Source organism: Anomalospiza imberbis, chromosome 3 (genome assembly GCF_031753505.1).
Source record: "Anomalospiza imberbis isolate Cuckoo-Finch-1a 21T00152 chromosome 3, ASM3175350v1, whole genome shotgun sequence".
NCBI lineage: Eukaryota > Metazoa > Chordata > Aves > Passeriformes > Viduidae > Anomalospiza > Anomalospiza imberbis.
Window position 1 is genome coordinate 3,433,023 of NC_089683.1, and position 18,618 is coordinate 3,451,640.

General features: G+C 45.1%; 1 protein-coding gene across 1 annotated transcript in view; it reads right to left on the reverse strand.

The window, feature by feature from the left end:
• Positions 1 to 2,776: 2,776 nt before the first annotated feature.
• Positions 2,777 to 18,618, reverse strand: part of XKR6 (XK related 6) — a 167,954-nt gene continuing 152,112 nt past the window's right edge. The window contains exon 3 of the mRNA XM_068183155.1: positions 2,777 to 4,191. Coding sequence (XP_068039256.1) covers positions 3,227 to 4,191 — 965 coding nt within the window. The 3' untranslated portion in view covers positions 2,777 to 3,226. The remainder of the gene's footprint in view (positions 4,192 to 18,618) is intronic.

Genomic DNA, 18,618 nt, shown 5'->3' on the forward strand with positions numbered 1-18,618 from the left:
CGGAGGCGACGGCTGTTGGTGTGGTGTTGTGGAGCAAGATCCCGTTCCTGAGGGAAGGCAGGCTGGAGTTGCTCATGAGAGGCAACACTGAAGGGTCTCCTCCTCCTGGCACCTGGTGACTGTGCCTTGGCTCATTGTCACTGTCCAGGTGGGAAGGGTCTGGCTGTTCAATGGGGTCAGTGATCAGCACCACATTTCTAGACCTCAAGGTTGATGAGTCTGGGGAGCAGGACCTTCTTAGGGTGCTTTTGAAAACAAGGATGCCACCTCCTGGAAAAATGGTCCCTGAGGAACAGCAGGGCTGTTTGCCATCCATTCCTTTCTCATGCTTTTGCCACAGAAATGCAGATGTGAGGAGGAGAGCTCTTCATGCAAGGACCAAGGGGAGCCTTTACATGGGGAATTAGATCAAGATAATTCTACACTAACATTAAAGGCAAGTCAAAAGAAAGTTCTGGAAGGAGAAATGTAGGCCTGCAGCTAGAGGATGGGCACCTCTGTGTTCTTAAGACTCAGCAGGTGGGGACAGCACGTTCACTTCACAAATTACCTCTTTTTATGGAGACAGCACATTGATCAGGGGAAAAACAGGGTGAAATGTTTGTAGAACACTTGAGAAGGGACTGGCTGTGGGGTACAGACAATGGAGAAGGGAAATGAAAGCTTTTCACAAATATATATCAGTTCATGTATATATATATATATATATATATATATATGTATTTATGTGCACAGCAAACAAGAAACTGGGGAGTTAGACAGGGGACGACAAGACCAAATCCCTCCCTTTGCATGAAAATGTGACCATCACACTGGTTGTAATCAGAGCCCAGAAACATCTGCCTGAAATGGAGTTTGACTGGGAATTACAGTACCACTGACAATTTGGCTTTGTATGAACTTTGCCATGTGTCTATAGTTTGGCGTGAAGGAGTCCTGCCCTCCTTGAAAGTGACAGACACCAGTTGAAAGTTTCCTTTACAAAACAAAATGAAACAACTGAAGAAACCCCAACATTTCTCAGAATACTGCAAAGGATCACTGATTGAAAAAAATGTTTCTCTTCAGGTATATTCAGGCGAAGAAAGCATTCAGCTTCTTTAAACTGTTATATAAAATTGGTACTAGTTTCTTTAAATACTATCATAATTAAAAAAACCAACTGATTCTTGAAATTAAAAAAAAATAATAATCATAATTAGAAAATATCCCTCCATGCTGATCTTCTCTTCAGAATAGGTCAGCATGGGAGTTTTGCACCCTAGACAGTTACAGTATTTCTGGAATAAAAAATTGCAATTACACACAGAAAATACTACAGCATTCACTTAAAAATATCTCATTTGTTGTTGTTGTTTTTCCCCTCCCAAGTAGAGGGATGGTGGGATTGAAAAGATGCCCTGAAACGGGAATATTCCTTTAAAGGAGCAATACTCTCGAAATGGAAAAAGGGTGTCGGATAGACACAAACCCAGTGATTTAACTCGAAAAAAACCCAAGGTATTCCAGCACAGAAACAGAATCCGAGAGAGATGAGAATGTTCAGACACCGAGCGGGTTATTTGGAAATGTCAAGACAACCCCACAGCCCTCGGCGGGACCGTCTGGGCTTTGCCAACATCGGAGGTGGCAGCATCTCCTGGCGGTGGAAGGCTAAGCTAAACCACAGCGCTCTCGCTACGCTCTTGGGTTTCCTCTGGTTGTTGTTTCTCGCCATGTACTTACAGTAGAGGGTGACACGAGACAGTTTTTATCAGCAGTTCCCCACATGTAACCGAGTTGAAGAATTTTCTCAGCTAAATCACAACAACAACATCAACAGAAATACAAAGCACCAAATCATCTCAAGACGTGAGTCAGTTTTACAGGTTATTACCGTTTGAAGAAGTTTTGTTGGTTGTTTTGTTGTTGTTTGTTTTTTGTGTTTTTGTGTTTTTTTTTAATCCCGACTTTTCATGTTTTGTTTTCCTTAAAAACAAAACAGAAACAAAACAAAAAATCAAAACCCAAAAATCCCCAAAATGGAACAAAGGATGCTTTACAATCACTTTAAGGCTCGCACTGAATGAGACATGACAGGTCTTACACAAGATTACAAATAATACATGTATGCCTTTCACAGCCTTAAAATGATACAGTAGGTCAAATTATTTTGCCAGTCACTGATCAAGTATTGTGCCTTTAAATTGACTCGCTTTTTGCTACCATGCTGAGTTTTATTATTACTGAAATAATTATTAGATATGTGGAAATGTACTTTCAGATCATGTTTTTGGTTTATAATTTTGATAATTTCTCATTTTCCAGAAATCAAGGTGACAGGCCTTATTCTGGGGTCAGACTGTTGGTATTTGCTCCACTGGAGACAGTGGGGTTTTAGCATGAGCAGTTGTTGGGAACAGGATCAGATTCTGTATTTTCACACTGATCTGATACAATCCCACCTTTGTACAGGGTCCATTTCCACGAGGAAAACGGTTCCAGGGTGGGGTCACATTTATTACACGACTTGGTCAAGGCTTGGCCCAATGGTGTTATAAATTCCTTGCCAAATTATCTTACAGACCTGATTTTGTCTTTCAGCTGTTGGAAAAATCAAACTCCATTGGGGTTGTCTTGGCTTTGCTTTCTTATCTTTTCTTTCTTAGACATTTGGAGGTTTTTTTCTGCTAAATCCAATATGTGCAACAGGATATATTTTTTTTAATACATTTCTCTCTTTTCGTTGTTGTTATTTTTTTTTTTTAATTTTAAGGTTTGCATTTCAGTTGGATGGTTGGTTTTTCTTTTTTTTTATTTTTCCTGGCATATAATCATCAAAGAGTTTTGCATGAGAAAGGTGACAGTACTTAATGAAACTCAGCACCTAAGGGCATAAGGCAGTTGTAGGTTTGTTTGTTTGTTTTTTTTTTTTTATTTTTCAATCAGCACCAATCCCATAAATAATGTTCTACACTTGGTGTACGGTATAAAACTGATGTGGAGATGCCTCCTTCTCCACCTGTGAATCCTAGGTGTGGAAGTTGAAATACTGTTTCTTGTGTGTAAAAAACAAAAGAAAAGTTTTTCTTTTTGTTTTTACTTACAAAACATAGAGAATATCTTTTTTTTTTATACATACAGCAACCAGAAAGAAAGCTTATCTGAAGGTTTGTGTTTGTTTCATGATCTGTGTTTACCGTAAACAAAAATAAGGTCCCCTCTTTTACTTTTGCTTTAAGGAGCTTTAAAGTGAAGATTCATATTGTAGCAACTCATATAAGAGAGGTCCATCTCTATACCTAATACCTACAGCTGTGGGGGTGACATATTGGAGGATGTTGATAGTTCTTCTTAACCTCCTGTCTACAAAATGAGCATCCCAGGCAGGATATCTTTTTCTTGGGATGTCAATCTTAATGAGAGGCCCCTCGGGGGGGTAGGGTCGCCCAGATGGAGTAGATGGTACCATTGCTCTCACCTGGAAAACGGGCAAGCAAGTGTCAGCTGTGAGTTCCTCCTGTTGCTCCGTGACCGCTCTGGTGGGCGTAGCCTGGGCCCCCCGGTACCCAGGGGTTTGGGGCGCCATGGGCTCAACATCGGGGGGCAAAGGAATGCCCCAGAGCAGCTCGGCGCAACAGGAGCTGGCAAAGATCTTAGCTCTTGGCCCCATGGGATGCAGCACACCATAATATAACAGCATCAAAGCTATCCCAGCAGCAAAGCTAAGAAAGACACAACACAGTGCTGGCACGGCATAGGAGTCAGTGGTGTCAGGATCTCTGTAAAAATACCAAAGGAGCGTCAAGGCAGCGTTCTCCGTCAGGACCACCGTGTAATACGCAAACATTCGGTATCGAGTCCGCCCTTCCTTGACATTAAACCAGCAGAAAATGTACACAATCCCTACCACCATGTTGAAGAGGATCTCCTCCCACTTAGACATGCAGAAATCTGTCCCACCATGGATGATCCAGAAAGCCATGGCACACCAATGGACCACTACAAAGATCCCAAAGTAGAGCTGGAAGATGGAAGCAAAGAGAGCAAAAGAAATAACTCGGGATGAGATGGTGAAGAGGCGCCAGAAGAGATGGATGAGGGCCCCTCTGTAGCTCATACTCTTCTTGTCGTCCCTAGAGTCCCGAAGAAGCTTGTGATAGGAGGCTAGCACCCAAGCCAGGGACATCAGGGAGGCCACAGAGGACACACCTGCCGGAAGACACACAGATCCACTGAGTTAGACAGGAGCTTTGGTGGAAAACATCATCTGCTCACTAAATTATTGCATCTGGGGTAGGCTCAGGAGCCTGAAGGTTCAACTCACGTCAGGTTGTCCTTACAGTCTGGAGGAGAGAAATACAGAGATATCAGTGTGGGAATTGGAAATGGTGCCATATTCAGGAGTTCTCTGACTCCTTGTCCTTATCTTCCTGAGCCACTGGATCAGCCACCCCACCCTGGCAGTTCCAGTAGGGAACAGCCTCTGTGCTCATCCTGACTGGATGCACATTTGAGAGCTTGAAATCCAGATTTCATCTAAATGCTGAAGCCCAAGTGTGAAAGTTACATTCTTGGAGAGTGGAATCTCTCTTGGATTGCACCATGGCAAGAGCAGGACACCTGTATTCTCTGCAACTGCTTGGATTCTTTTTTATTCTAAAATACTTTTTTTTAAGCAACGTTCCCATTGATTCTGCCTTACTCAGGAATCCCCATTTGCATTTGCTTTTCAGAAAAACAAGGTTTATGCCCCATGCAGACAGACATATAAATCCAGGGAGCATCAAGACTCATCAGTACCCTTGAAAGAGTCCCAAAAAAAGAATCTGATCTCTCCAGCAAATCCTTGCCTTGTTTCTGGGATGGACCCAAGACCTATACTGGAGGTAGCTCTTCTCCAGTCTTGCCTACTGGCTAGAGCACAAATCCAAGCCACAGTCATGTCAGGCAGGGCACAGCCTGCACTGGGGTCACCTTCAGCTCCCAACACATCCCCCTGCACCCTCACATGGGGCAGAACATCCCATGATATTCCAAAGGAACCTGGTCTTATTCTCCATCCCAACACTTAAACAATTTATTTCCTCCAGAAGATAAAATAGTGGCCCTGCCACTCTTGAGAGGCTTTTAAAAATATAATTCCATTGATTATCACAAGGGTAGATTGAACAACTCATGGAGCAAAGCATCACAATAAAAATTAATTGAGAGATTCCTGGGAAAAGAAAGAGCTGCTGGCATCTTATTCCTTTGCCCCCACTGCTGCTCACTGGACAACTGTTCTGCATGTGAGGAAACAGATCATGGGCCAAAAATCCATATTTGGGAAGCTCAGTAATTTGGTAGCCATGGTTGGATTGGGCCTTAGCCAAAGATTTATCTGGGAACATCACCTTTAAAGTCCAAAGGAAAAACTGCTAATGGTTCCAAGCAAAACAACGAGAAATGCCCCTCCATCTCTGACATCTAACTGGGTGATAGGTCCAGATCTTACTTGGCTTTTACTTCTTTAAGAAAATCCAAGGAGCATCTTGCTGCAGCTGCTCAGAGTTAAAAAGGTAAAATGCCTGAAAAACCTAAATTTCATCTTCTCTTCTTTTCTCTCTGCTCACAGGGGCCTTGCTTCCATGGGAATGCAAGTAAGGTTCACTGACTCCTCAGACCTCACTCTATGGAATTTATCTTGGTTTTGAGGAGCCCACAGCACAGTGTGGCAAGGTTAGATTTCCCTCCTTCCAACCTATCCGTGTCTGGAGGAGAGATGATGGAGAAGAAGGCCAGGAAGGATGGCAGACTCCAACTCTGCCCTCGTTGGAATTCTCACAGCCTGCAAAGTCCACCAAAACTACACCTTTTCATCAGCTCTCAAGTTTCCCTCTGAATCCCTTGTCTTTGGGCTCAAATGTGCATTTGAATTTCAGACTGTACTTTATAAAACAGCAAAGCAGTGAGAGCAGTGGCCTTATCCAAGAGGGAAGCTTTAAGCCACCAGCTTTAAGCAAATCACTATTTCCACCGAGTTCTAAGTCCTCACTAACACATAGGACATAGGACATGGGGATTCCAACCACAGACTCACAGAATGGTTTGAGTTGGAAGGAAGCTCTGGAGATCATCCAGTCAGTCTGCCAAGGTAAGATCACCTGGAGCAGGTGGCACAGGAACACATCCAGGTGGGTTTGGAATGTCTCCAGAGAGGGAACTCCATGCTCTCCCTGGGCAGCTGTTCCAGTGCTCTGCCACCCTCAGTGTAAAGAAGTTCATTCTCAGATTGAGGTGGAACTTCTTGTGGTTTATTTTATGGCCACTGCTCCTCATCCTGTCACGGGGCACCTCTGCAAAGAGTTTGGCACCATCCTCTGACACCCCTTGGAGATGTTTATATGGATTATTGAGATCCCCTCTCAGTCTTCTCCAGACTGAACAGGCCCAGCTCCTTCAGTCTCTCCCCATAATGGATGGAACCTTCTAAATATTAACAGCCTCATTCTCAAGCAGATGTAGATTACATTCATTTTTAACCTACAAGATGAGTTACATTTTTGGTAGACTTTATTAACAGTTTTGGAAGGATGAGTCATGCCACAAAGTTTTGTTATGTGTATAAGTAGTTGCACTACCTCTTGGCTATTCAGTTGAAAAACTTTCCATGATTAGCAGGGAAAAAATATGTCATTTATTGCCTTATTTTAGTGCTGTTTTACTAGAAACTTGTACAGCATTAGCTGTACCTGTACAGGGAAACTCAAGCAGCACCAACCCACAGGAGACAGATGTGTCACCCTGGATTAAAAATGTTTCTATTGGGCTCATTTATTCTAGAAAAGAGAGGGGAATAAAATACACCCAAAACAATCCCCCGGTTTGCACATAAAGGCTTTACCTAATGTTTTCAGGGCAGAACCCTCCACTAATCACAGCCTTTGCTGTAAATTGCACAGAGTACGTGTGTTGAGTCACTCGCATGGCACCCGGGCTGCTGACAGTCATCTGAACATCTTCTCCAGCCAGCAGAGAGAGGCAGACACCCCCAGAAAGTGATTCAGCCTATCCTGACATCCGTGTGTGGGACAGGGAGGGGTTGACTCATGCTCCCAAGGTGTCTGACTCCATCCCTTGCCAGGGGACGTGCGAGCACCAGCAATCAGGCGGGATGAGTCCCCCCTGTACAGAACAGCTCATTGTCTCTTCATCTGCACCAAGATCTGAGGGAGGCAATGAAGGATCTCTGGGCATTTTTACATATTTTTGCTGTGGCTTAAAAGTTCACAAATCTTGTGTTGAATGTGGATTTTGGCACCCTGGTGATGAGCAGATCTGGACCTGGCTGTGAGGGGGGAGATCTGTAGGTGGATGTCAGCAGGAACTGTGGAGTAATGTAAAGACTTTTACATCACTCTTACTTCCTGCCACAGAAATTATTCCCTAGCTCTTTCATACAGACCTAAATGACACCGCACTTTTGTCATCTTGACCACAAGTTTCCCATTCCCAACTTTCCCTGTGACTTCTAAACCGCGACATCTTCATACAGTTTACAATTCTCACAGACTGTGAGATAAACTGTTTTTACTCTCAACTTCTCCAGACCTTATTTCTAAGCAACTTTAGAGATCTCTTCAATTATAACTAAAAAAAAAAAAAAGTCCTGAAAAGTTGGATCACATAAGCACATGAGCAGTAATTTTTTATTTTGATTCTGACTCTTGCACGTGGTAACTGACGCACCTTTGTGGAGCACGAGTAGGTTTCAATTCCCTTCCAATGTTTGTTTATCAAAGGGATGAGGTTGGGTAAACACTGAAGTCACTTCAAAAAAAGCCCACTCTCACTCTTCCCACTCTGTTCTCAGTCTTGGGAGTGGAACATCCCCATCATGCACAACCACATCTCTGCAGGCATTCTTGAGCCAGGAGCAAATCAGCTCCTGTGGGGCTGGAAGCCTTGTGGCTGCAGCTCTGGGATCTGTATCCCACCTACCCACAACAAGTCAGACTGGCACACACTAGGCTTCTCTTCAAACCTCTCTGTCCTAGGAAGCCATGAGTGACACACAAGCCAAAGTCAGCACCATCAAGGCGTCAAGTCCCTGTGTCTTGAATGACACAGCACAAGAAATAATCCCTCAGATTCCTTTAGGGATGAACCCTGAAGTCCTTGCAGTGAGACATCAGCTCACCTACATTCAGCAAGAGGAGGCAGAACTCTATAATGTCCAATTTGACAGATGAAGAACCAAGATTCGAAGGATTTACCCAAGATCTCATTTAAAATTGAAGCTAAAGCAGGGAATAGTTCTCCTTCACATCACAGTGTGCTTGACAAGACATTTCAGACAGGATTCAGCTCCTACTGTAGAGAGTCAGCCCAGGGTGCCCATGGTTAAATGATATCTGTTTGCTCAAAGGAGGATCAAAGCTTAGTGCAGCCATCACAGGTGGGAATCCAGCAACGTTTGAGATATTCCAGACCACCATGTGGAGCTGGCAGATGTGACAAACTTGCAAGCAGAGGAGAAGAACATTTCTGAACTGGGAGCTAGAGTGAAGGAAGGCACTCAGGGCATTTCAAATGACACCAGATGAGACTCAAAAAAATTCTGCCTTTCTCAGGGGAGCTCATGATCACCCTTAAATGATAAACACATGTGGCACAGAGGCTGTGCAACAGGAAATGGCACAGAGAGACGAGAAAGCAGTGGGAAATAAGGCAGGTATATAAAAGTTAAATTTCTGAGAATGTCAGACCAAGGAATAGATTCTCTGAGAAAGGGAAACAAGAGCTGTTCCTTTGGATCATGAAAACATGAGTGGACTTGAGTACAATGCAGACAGTGATCTGGAGAGGACCCTGGAACACTCTGAGTGCAAGGGAAACTGCAGAAGCTCACAGGAACACCCTGAATTTCATCCTGGTTTGGTTTTCCTCCTCTGGGTCCTAATCATCATCCAGAAAAACAAAAGATCATATCAGATTTGTAAAAAGGCTCTTTGGGAAAAAAAAAAACCCATTGACATGAAAGAATCAAAGCAATGACTCCCCTGAAATTGCCATTGCTGCTTCTAAAGCCTGGGAACAAAAACAGTGCAGGGAAAGCCATCCTTGTCTATCTGGCCTATTCCTGCTATGCAGGGTTTTACAACCACTCTAATGGAAAAAAATCACACACACACACACACACACACACGCACACATGAATATTTCAAATGAACAATACACCCATTTTGGCCTTACTCAGTGTTGTCCAGCTGAGAAGAGCGGATTTTCACTAGGGGTAGGTACAGTTTTCATCACAAATCCAGCTGCAGGTCGTTGGCTGCCCATAATTTGGATGCAGTTGCTGTAGCATATTCTCTGAGTATTTCCTGTGGTGCCTGCCCTTTAAGGTTGAAAATGATGCCTGAACAGTGCTCTATTTCTTTTTTGACATTAATTCTCCTTAAGACTCCACTAAAACAAAATGGGAAGATACCAACATTTCTCCCGGGTGAGCGGGATGGCAAATATTTAGTGTGACACGAAACCTTCCCTCAGCCCCTGTGCAGAGGCAGCTCTTGCTTAATGCCAAGTGCCACATTTCAGTTCATCCCCATCCCTCACCGGCTGCTCAGGCCCCTGCGCTGTGAACCCTGTTATCCTGTTTTCCCCTTTGGGTGGCACGTTCCTCCCTGAAGCTCAGTAGGAGACGAGGAACAAGCTTTCATTTTAATGCACACAGAGTGAAAATGCATGTATACATAAAAGAGATCAAGCCAGATCCTACTTTTGTAACAACAGGGCCTGAAAGTCATTCTCCCTCATTTTTCAATTGGATTGAATTTGTTTGTGTCAGAGTAAAAGGGGTCAGAATCAGACCCCAGGTCTGATTTTCATTGTTTCCTGATGGATTTTGATGCTTGATTTTTCTTTATTCTTCCCCATCAGAGGAGGGAATGACTTGTGTCTTTTTCCCTTTATTTTCCCTCTTTATTTGTCTCTTTAAACATGGAAAAATATGGAACATTGCCAGTATATAAATAGTAAAGGGCTGCACAGACCATTTTGCCATTCATTTTCCTCACTGGATTTCAGGACAATTCCTTAAACAGTTTCTCCAGTGTGTCACCAGTCCAGTATGGCAGATGGGAGCTATTCTACCTCTTGTGAACGTGATGCAATAGTCTGACCCAGGAGCAGCCTCCTTCCATTTATGTGGCACCTCTATGCTCTAGTAAGAGCTGGAATTACCAGGGATGTAAATCCAGATCATGACACTGGGGAGACTGGGAAGAGATACCATACCAGTGTCCTGTTCTTTGCTCTTTTCTCACAGAAAATATTTTGATTTCATCAGGTGAGGGGTGAGTTTCACAACCTCAGCACCTGCTCCCTTGCTAGGGAGATCCTCTGGGACCTTCCTCCAAGGGGTATCACATCCCCATTCTCCAGGATCCAGCTCACCTGGAAACAGCATCACCCTTCCATGAGAAATAGAAAACTGCTGATGACTGGGAAAGGCAGGAAACAAAGGTAACTCCTTTCAGGGACAGATTTCCAAGTAGGTCTGGATAACAAGAAAGCCTTCTACCACCAAATCCCACTGGAATCCCACACAAGACTTGTGCTGGGTTTCTGTACAGGATAGTCCATGTCCAAGCTGGCACAAGGAGAGTTCTTGCACATTAGACCAGAGGCACACCCACATTCCCAAAACTTTCACTGTGAGAAAATCCATGCCAAGACAACTCCACAAAGGCTTGTTCACGTGGAGAGTTGCCCTCCTGCCCCTTGACAGTTAAAGGCTGGCTCATGTCCTGAAATGCTGCTTCCTGAGCCCTTTTCCTTTTGCTAAATTAAGATGTCCTTGGTGATCCCAGAAAATCTGAATCCCTCCTTAGTTCCTCCCCCAGCCCACGCCTCAGCACTGCCTTGAGGAAGTGTCCACGGGGTCACCAGGGACTGTGTTTCCAAAGTCCTTGCTTTCCTGCCCTTTCATCCCGATGCCTTTCAGCTGCCCCCAGTGCCCCCTTTTCCCTGCTGCAGGAAGAGGTGACCGGCCACACTCATCTGATCTGTGCTCTCATTATCTCAGCTGCTTCTGTCGTGTCTCCTCCTATCCATGTCCTCTGTGAACTCAGGCACTCCAAACCAGCTCCAACCCTGCAGCCATCGAGTCTTGTATCTCCTCCTGGATGCAAGCCAGAGACTGATCCTGCTGTGGGAGGCACAAGCACCCCGGGCCAAGCAGAGATGGGATAATCCACCCTCTGTTTGGGCTTGTCCTCGAATAACCTCAGTGAAGTGTCAGTCTCCTGTTCAAAATGTTGGCCATCGCCCACCACATCAAGATTGGCAAAGCTTCCCCACTGTTCTAAAACCCTCTGTATGAAGATGCCCTGTCCGTCACATGCCTCAGTGTTTATTTCACACCAGGAATGCTGTCTGAGACATGGGATGAGTTGTTTGGAAATGCCTCTGTGTCTCCATTGACTCTTCCTGGTGAATCATGGAATGGTTTGAGAGGGAAGGGTCCTTAAAACTCATCTCATTCCAACTCCCTGCCATGGATAGAGACACCTTTCATTCTCCCAGGTGGCTCAGATCCTATCCAACCTGGTCCTGGACACTTCCAGGGATGGGGTTCAAACTGAAATAGTCAAAGAAGAACATGGTAAGATGAATATTAAGTAACAGAGGTTTGGCGTCCACCAACTCCCCACAAGAGCTCATAGGGGAACACTGAGTCTCAACGAGGTGAAGAGAGGAGAAAGGAGAACTGCTGAAACCTGTTCCTGGCTCCAGGACAAGCAGAATAGCCCACAGTGGCTCCTGCAGAGCAGAAGCTGGCAGACCCAACATGATCTGGGCATATTCAAGTGACACAACACAATGAATTTATACCTCTGAAGACCAAGCAGGCAAAACAAGCCCCCAACACCCTCCTGATGTGAGAAGGGCGCCATGGTCAGTCAGAGGACATCCTAGAACAGCCAGACAGAGTTACCAACATCCTCAGGGGGTAGGAGAAAGACAACATCTCTCCTGTCACATCACTGAGAAGAAGACTGGTCTCCAACAGGCCTATGTGTACACAGCCCTCATCAGCATGAAAATTCACTTTTTGCTTTCTATGACAGCCTTGCTGACTGCAGGTATCTCAGGTTTTACCTATTTATGTAGGGAAAGAAGCTGCTGACACCTGGCGCAGAGCTGGAACATTTCTGGCAACAACTGGGGGAAATCTCAGTCCCTGTATAAGCAGAGGTCCACAAACAAGCCTCAACTCACTTGGCTAACTGGGGTCTTTGATCCTGTGTGGTGAATTGTCGCCACAGACTGGCTCATAAAAACCAGCAGAGAGGAGAAGGACACATGGGAAGAGAACCTGGTGGTGATATCTGAACCCCAAATGAGAAACACGATTGTTTATAGACCCGGAGTCCAGCTGGCAGAATCTGCCATGCCCATCCTGTTAAAATCCCTCAGTTGTTGTATCCAATCTGCCTAATGGGAATGGTTCCTGGACTGTATGAATTTGTTTTCTCATGCCTGGGAAAGCTTTGGGAAAGGGCTGGCAGGCAAAACTCTACCAGAGACCAATTTAGCACAAATACCTGTGTGCTAGTGCTTGGGCTCCAACACTGTTACAGGTATAGACAAAATCTTATCACAATCCTCTGTTTATCACAACCATGGTTGTATAATCCTTTTCATCATGTTAAAAATAATGTGGAAGACCTTTGGCTCAACTCCTCAATGCCTGGAGATAAAGCTTTTCATATTATAAGATTTTCCAGGCTGGCCAGAGTAAATTAGTCCAGGTGGCTGCTGTGTTTGGACAGCTCTGGGGAGCCCAGGCATGGCAGGTAGAGCTTAGGTGAAGTGAAATACAGATGTGGGGACAGGTCTCTGCCAGAAAAATGTTATTTTAGCAGTGTAGGGTAATCCTTCCAGGACTCTGGTGTCAGCTATGCTCCCAAAGTGATGCCTGAGGAAAATGTCAGCATGAGTCCATTGCTAGAAATCCTGACCTCTGCAGAGCAGCCTCTTCCGCAACAGCTCCACCCAGCCGCCAGAGCCTCTGATGGGATTCTAATGGCAGAGTTCAAGGAAATGACAACACACAAACTCACTTTGCAGGGGGAACAATGCATGGCAGATGTCTAAGAATTTAATTTGGGAATTTGGAGTGAGTTTGGTGATTTGACTCAGTCCTAAAGAAGCTGGAGGCAATCAGGAAACAGAGAGACACACACAGTCTTACTTTTGGAGTTCCTGTTGGTGTGGCATAAATCATATAGAAGTATTTATAACACAACACTATTTACTTTGAAATGGCTCTTCTGTTTTGAATCTTCTCCTAAATATTAAGAAAATGGAAAGGAAAGAATTCACTGTTTTCCTTTCAGCAAAAGCAGATTTTTTTTTCTCACTGAAAGAACCCCACTTCAGCAGACGCTACTTTGAAGATGTTTGTGAAGAACAGTTCTTTCCTTTGTGATTTTTGGAATCACAATTCTTAGTAATTCTACTAATGGTGTTTTCAATGTCAGTGTGAGGCTGCATGGATGGTGTTTTCAATTAGAAGAGCTGCTGTTGTCACATAAATTTGGGTTCATGTGGACCAGTTACCCACATTGCAGCAGCAAGAACTCAATTGCCAAAATCTCTCTAGGATCTTCCCACCATGCCCAAGTTCACCTTTTCCCAGTGCATCCTCTGGAAATCATGAATCCCAAAAATCCCTGACTCTCAGGTGGGCAGGGATGGCACTGAAGCTGACAGAGACACTCAGAACCAACAACCATGTGTATCTCTGTCTTCTAATGACCCACAGACACAAAGGAGAGATGGTCTGCCCTGAGCTTGGTCTAAATCCCTCCAGGCACCAATCACCTGGGTTAATTCTGCATTAGAAATGTGCTGAGAAAGCAGCACCCAGGATTTCCCGGGCACAGATTAGCTTGTTTGGAAATAGAGCATGAGAACTGCTCTTCGTGTCTATTTTTGTCAAAAGCTGTATGAATTGCCACTCTTTTCAGGGCGAGGTGCCCTCTGCACAGTCATCACTGTAATTATAAAGACTTTTGAGTTAAATCCACATTAATCTGAAGCCTTTAAGTGCTGTCTCAGAATGACACTGAAAAAGAACCCCACCTGAGCCCCTAAAAGTGAACAGCCACAGACGAGAGGATATGAAGCTTCTTGAGAGACTCCAAGAGATTTCATTGGAAATGGTCCACCAGGATGTTCTGACAACACCTCCAGCAAGGACTGGATTTAACTCTGTGCAAACAGAGCAAAATCCCTCTTTATAGGGAATGTTAGAAGGCAGGGGAGTCACACAAATCTGGCTCAACCTGGCAGGAGCACAACCATCTCTAGAAATGTCCATTGCTATTTCCTGCCGAGAACTTAATTTTTGTCCCTTTGCTAATTAAAACAGTCTTCCTAGAACAGCAGGGACAAAAACCCCACCCCAACCATGGTTACTTCAACTGGTAAGAATATGATGGCAAAATCCAAGAGGGGTTATTCTTGGAGGAAAAATCACATTTCACATGCAACAGCTGGTTCTTTGTGAAGGACACTTTAGTTACAACGTCTAGTGGCCAATTCTTTGCTAAGATTTTCATGTGTATCAAATCCAGCAGAGCTGCTTTGAGTTTGAATCCTGAAAATATCAGAAGCAGCCTCCTACACTGAGATTTTTCAGACCTAAAGATATTTGAACTCTACTGTTAGGAACCCTTAGAAGAGAAACACACCTTAAGAAACTACTGGAATGCAGTGAAATGGTGAAAAAAACCATTTTGCTAAGAAAAAGAGCACATGCCTCCATTTAGCATAAAATCTTTTCCCAGCCATTTCTATGAGTAGGGACGGTTGGCATGAAACAGCAGGACTCCACAAACATGTACAATATATGTGCATTTCAACACTGCAATCTGACATCTGTTACAGCACCCCTATCTTGTCACTCCAAATTTTTTTTGTTTATGTTTTAATTTGGATGAGGACCACAGACATTGGGAAAGATGTAAACCTGCCTACCACAAGTTGAAAGGATGTTGTAATCCTGCAAGTCAGGGCTAAAATAGTGTAAAAGAGGGAAGCAGCACCTCAGTGCTGGAAAGGAAAGCCCAAGGAGTTCCACTGTTTGCTTCAGAGAGCGACCACAAGGATCCCTTTTTCCTTAGCACAGATCTGGGGGAGATTTGGACCCTGCACCCAGAAATCAGCAACTAAGCCAAGCCTAATTCTGTTGACTGCTAAGTTCTGCCCCAGCCAGGGGCAGAAACAGGGTGGCCCAGAGTGCTTGGTGGGAATTGTTCTTGCCATCACCTGAGCCAAGCATGGGAATTGTTTGGGTTGGTGTTGACTGATGGGAGCTAAAAATGTGCCAAGGGCTGTGCTGGTAATTGAAGCAGAGGATGAACAAGATCTGGTGGCTGTGCTCATGTTCTGATGTGTTTTGGTTTATCAGCAGGGATGAAACGCAACAGACTTGTCCCAGGATTGGGAAAACAACATCTCCTGCCAGGGCTTCGTAGGGGAACTTCCTGCTGAAAACAGCTCCCACGGGCTGTTCCCTGGAGATCAGACAACATCAAGGCAATGCTTTAAAGGGTCTGTGACAGCACCAAGCAGGAATCCTTCAAACCTCCTCTGGTGGATGGCTTGGCCTGGACACAGAAAGCCTGTAGGCAATTAGGAAAAGAACTTCATTCCAGCTCTGGGAATGATTTTGGCCTGATGGGAAAGAGGAAGGGACCCAGTTCAGATCACACTCACTGTCAAAAGAAAGTGATCTCCATCCAGAGATGTGTCGGCAGTGCACACTTTGTAACCTTATGGTTTATAAACCTCTGATGTTGTGTAGGGGGCCTTTGGTGGAAATGCCTCAGCTGAGGGGACTGGTCTCTGGAAAAGAAGGAGCGTCTCAACATTCCTGGAGAGTACATAGGGCTGGCATCAACGAGGCAAGTCTGGCAGAGTGTTCCTGTGAGGGGGAGTGACAAAGTGGCAAAAACTGATGTGGTGCAGCTGGTGCTGTCTTGCAGTGGGGTACTTAAGGCACCAGGGACATGATTTCCAAGGATAACAGCAGGGAACTTTCTCCCTCTGCTTCCCACGTTTTGTACACTCTGCAAAGACCTATGTGATAGGTAGCAGGTCAGAACTTGGTGTCCACGCATTAAGTCATGCTCGTCCTGGCTTATGTCCTGGGCCTTTTTGCCTTCTGCAAACATTTTTGGGACCTTGATGTACATCAGACAGGGGCTTCTGTGCGTGGTGGCTGTCCCCCCTCAGTGACCCTCTGTGTGAAGACATGGATGTTCTGAGGGCACTGAGAGCATGAGGTTGGTCAAATGCCAGTTAGGACAAAAGTAATTTCGGGAAATTTCTACTGACTCAGTAATTTTGCTGCACGCCCAGACTCAGAACAGTCACCTCAAACTAATCATTAAAAAACAATTAACAGTTTCTGAAGTGAGACAGTTCTTTCCTTCAAAACTCAACGATTTTGAGTTGCATCAACCTGAACTGCTCCACCTCCATCAGGGGTAGAAGGCCAGAGTAGTCCCTGCCCAGCAGGGCATCTTTTCCATGTTTTTTTTGCACATCCCAGAGCCTATGTGCTCCCTGTTTATCCATGCTCTCCTAGATGCCTGACAAGAATCTTGCACTAGAGCAACCTGAAGCTAAAAAGAATCATATTTTCAACTTTTCCTTTGCTCTTATCCCACACTTCCTATGAGAGGTGTATCTCCAGAAAGCCTGCACCATGGAATTACCCAAAAAAGTCTGAATTTCCTGCCAGAAATCTGCTTGACAAGAACCCAAACCTCTCTCCATGCCTCAGTTTCCTGGCTGGCTCCCAGCTCCTGGGAACAGCATGAGCTAATGCTGTTGTAGTGCTCTGATGATGTAACCCCTTCCCAGTGATTACCACAGTCTGACAAAACCTAAAATTGGCAGCACTGGCCCCCTGCCAGCGCTGTCCCGTGAATGGTGACTCATCTTTCCTGGCTGTGCCGTGTCCTGTGTGTGACGGTGACACGTGGTACGGAACAGACGGGGTTTTATCTGCACTCCAAAAATAAGAGCCAGAGACATGGCAAGGTGGTGGACAGAGAAGCTGCAGGTGGGGATGGGTGAGGGGATGACATCTCTCTTTGGGCTGGCTCCAAATCCCATTAGAAAAAGAAAAAATAGCTGTCCCTGGCTCTGAAGGCTCCTGGATCCCACTGCACTGGGACAATACGGCTGATGATGGGACAAGCTGTCCCATGCCAGTGTGCCTCAGGCTTGGCCTGCTCTCAGCATGCCAGAGCAAGGCGTCCTCAGCGCCACTGCCAACTGTGGAGATGGCTTTTTGATGCTGCTGGGAATTGGCCGGGGACCAGCGGCTCCTTTCCAGCAGGGCACCAAATCGCTCCCTGTCATCCGGCTTTGGTGGGAAGGAGGGGAAGGCAGGAACAGAGCCATATGCCCCAGTCTGGCAGAGCACTGGAGTCATATGAGTGGCCTCCCAGGCGAGCTGCTTATGAGTTCAGAGCTATCTGGGTCTCCTTGGGCTGCTGGTGAACATTTAAAGGGAAACTGTGGTGGAATCAGGACAAATTTTCAGGGCAGATCATCCTGATCCTCCCTGCCCAGCAAGCACATGACTGGTGGGGTCCCTTTCCCACATGGCAATGAGCAAGTGCTTTTCTGCTTGTGCCTCTTCTGTCACAGGAAACAAGGCCTGGGTGATGGATATCTCCACTTCTTTTAATCCCCAAGGAATGACATGAGAAAAAAGGAAAAACTAATATCTGCCTTTGGGCAAAGTTTTAGCATCTCGTTTTCTTCGTGATCTGTCTCAGAACCTGAGCCAAAGCCCAGAGTGTGGCTCTGGTAGACCTTGTCCCCTCCCCATCTCCTGTTACTGAGGACTTTATAAGGCAAAGACTTATTTAGTCATACAGTGAAGCTCTCTTGGTGGACCTTAGGAAAAATGCACCAGTCAGGAAGAAGATTTCTGCTTTGCAGAAATGGGACTTTCCCACAACGAATCTGCAGATGCCATATATAATTTTGCACTGATCCCCACGGGATCTGGTGCCTGTGTAGAACAAACCCTGGTTTATTTATGAGGTTATGGGACTCAGCATAAATGGGGACAATTTTGTGTTGTGAGGTCACAGAGATTGGGTTTGGGGGTTTGGATTCCTGTTTGAACATTGTTGGACACACCTGTTTGGCCCAGGCCAGCATGAAGGGTCTTGCACTAACTTTCAGTGCTCCTTCAAGTGGTGAAAAGGATGAAATTTCAAATCTCATGAGTCTTTTTTTTAACTTTCACTGGAGACCTGGGGATTTTAGTCTCCTCATTTATGTTCAGGCCAGTGGTGATGTCACTTGAAACTCACATTTTTGAACATCTACAGGCTGAAGGACCCTTTCTAACTCCATTGACCAGCTGAGTCTTCTAAATTAAGTGACAGGGAAAATGATCTTTTGTTTGTCCCTGCAAAAAGGAATCATGAATGATTATAAATGGTCCCCAGACATGACACAGACAAGGGAGAACATGATAAAAAATAGGACTTTGCTTTGGGAGGGACAAGATGATTTGCAAACTCCACCAGGATAACTCTGCAGCCAGCA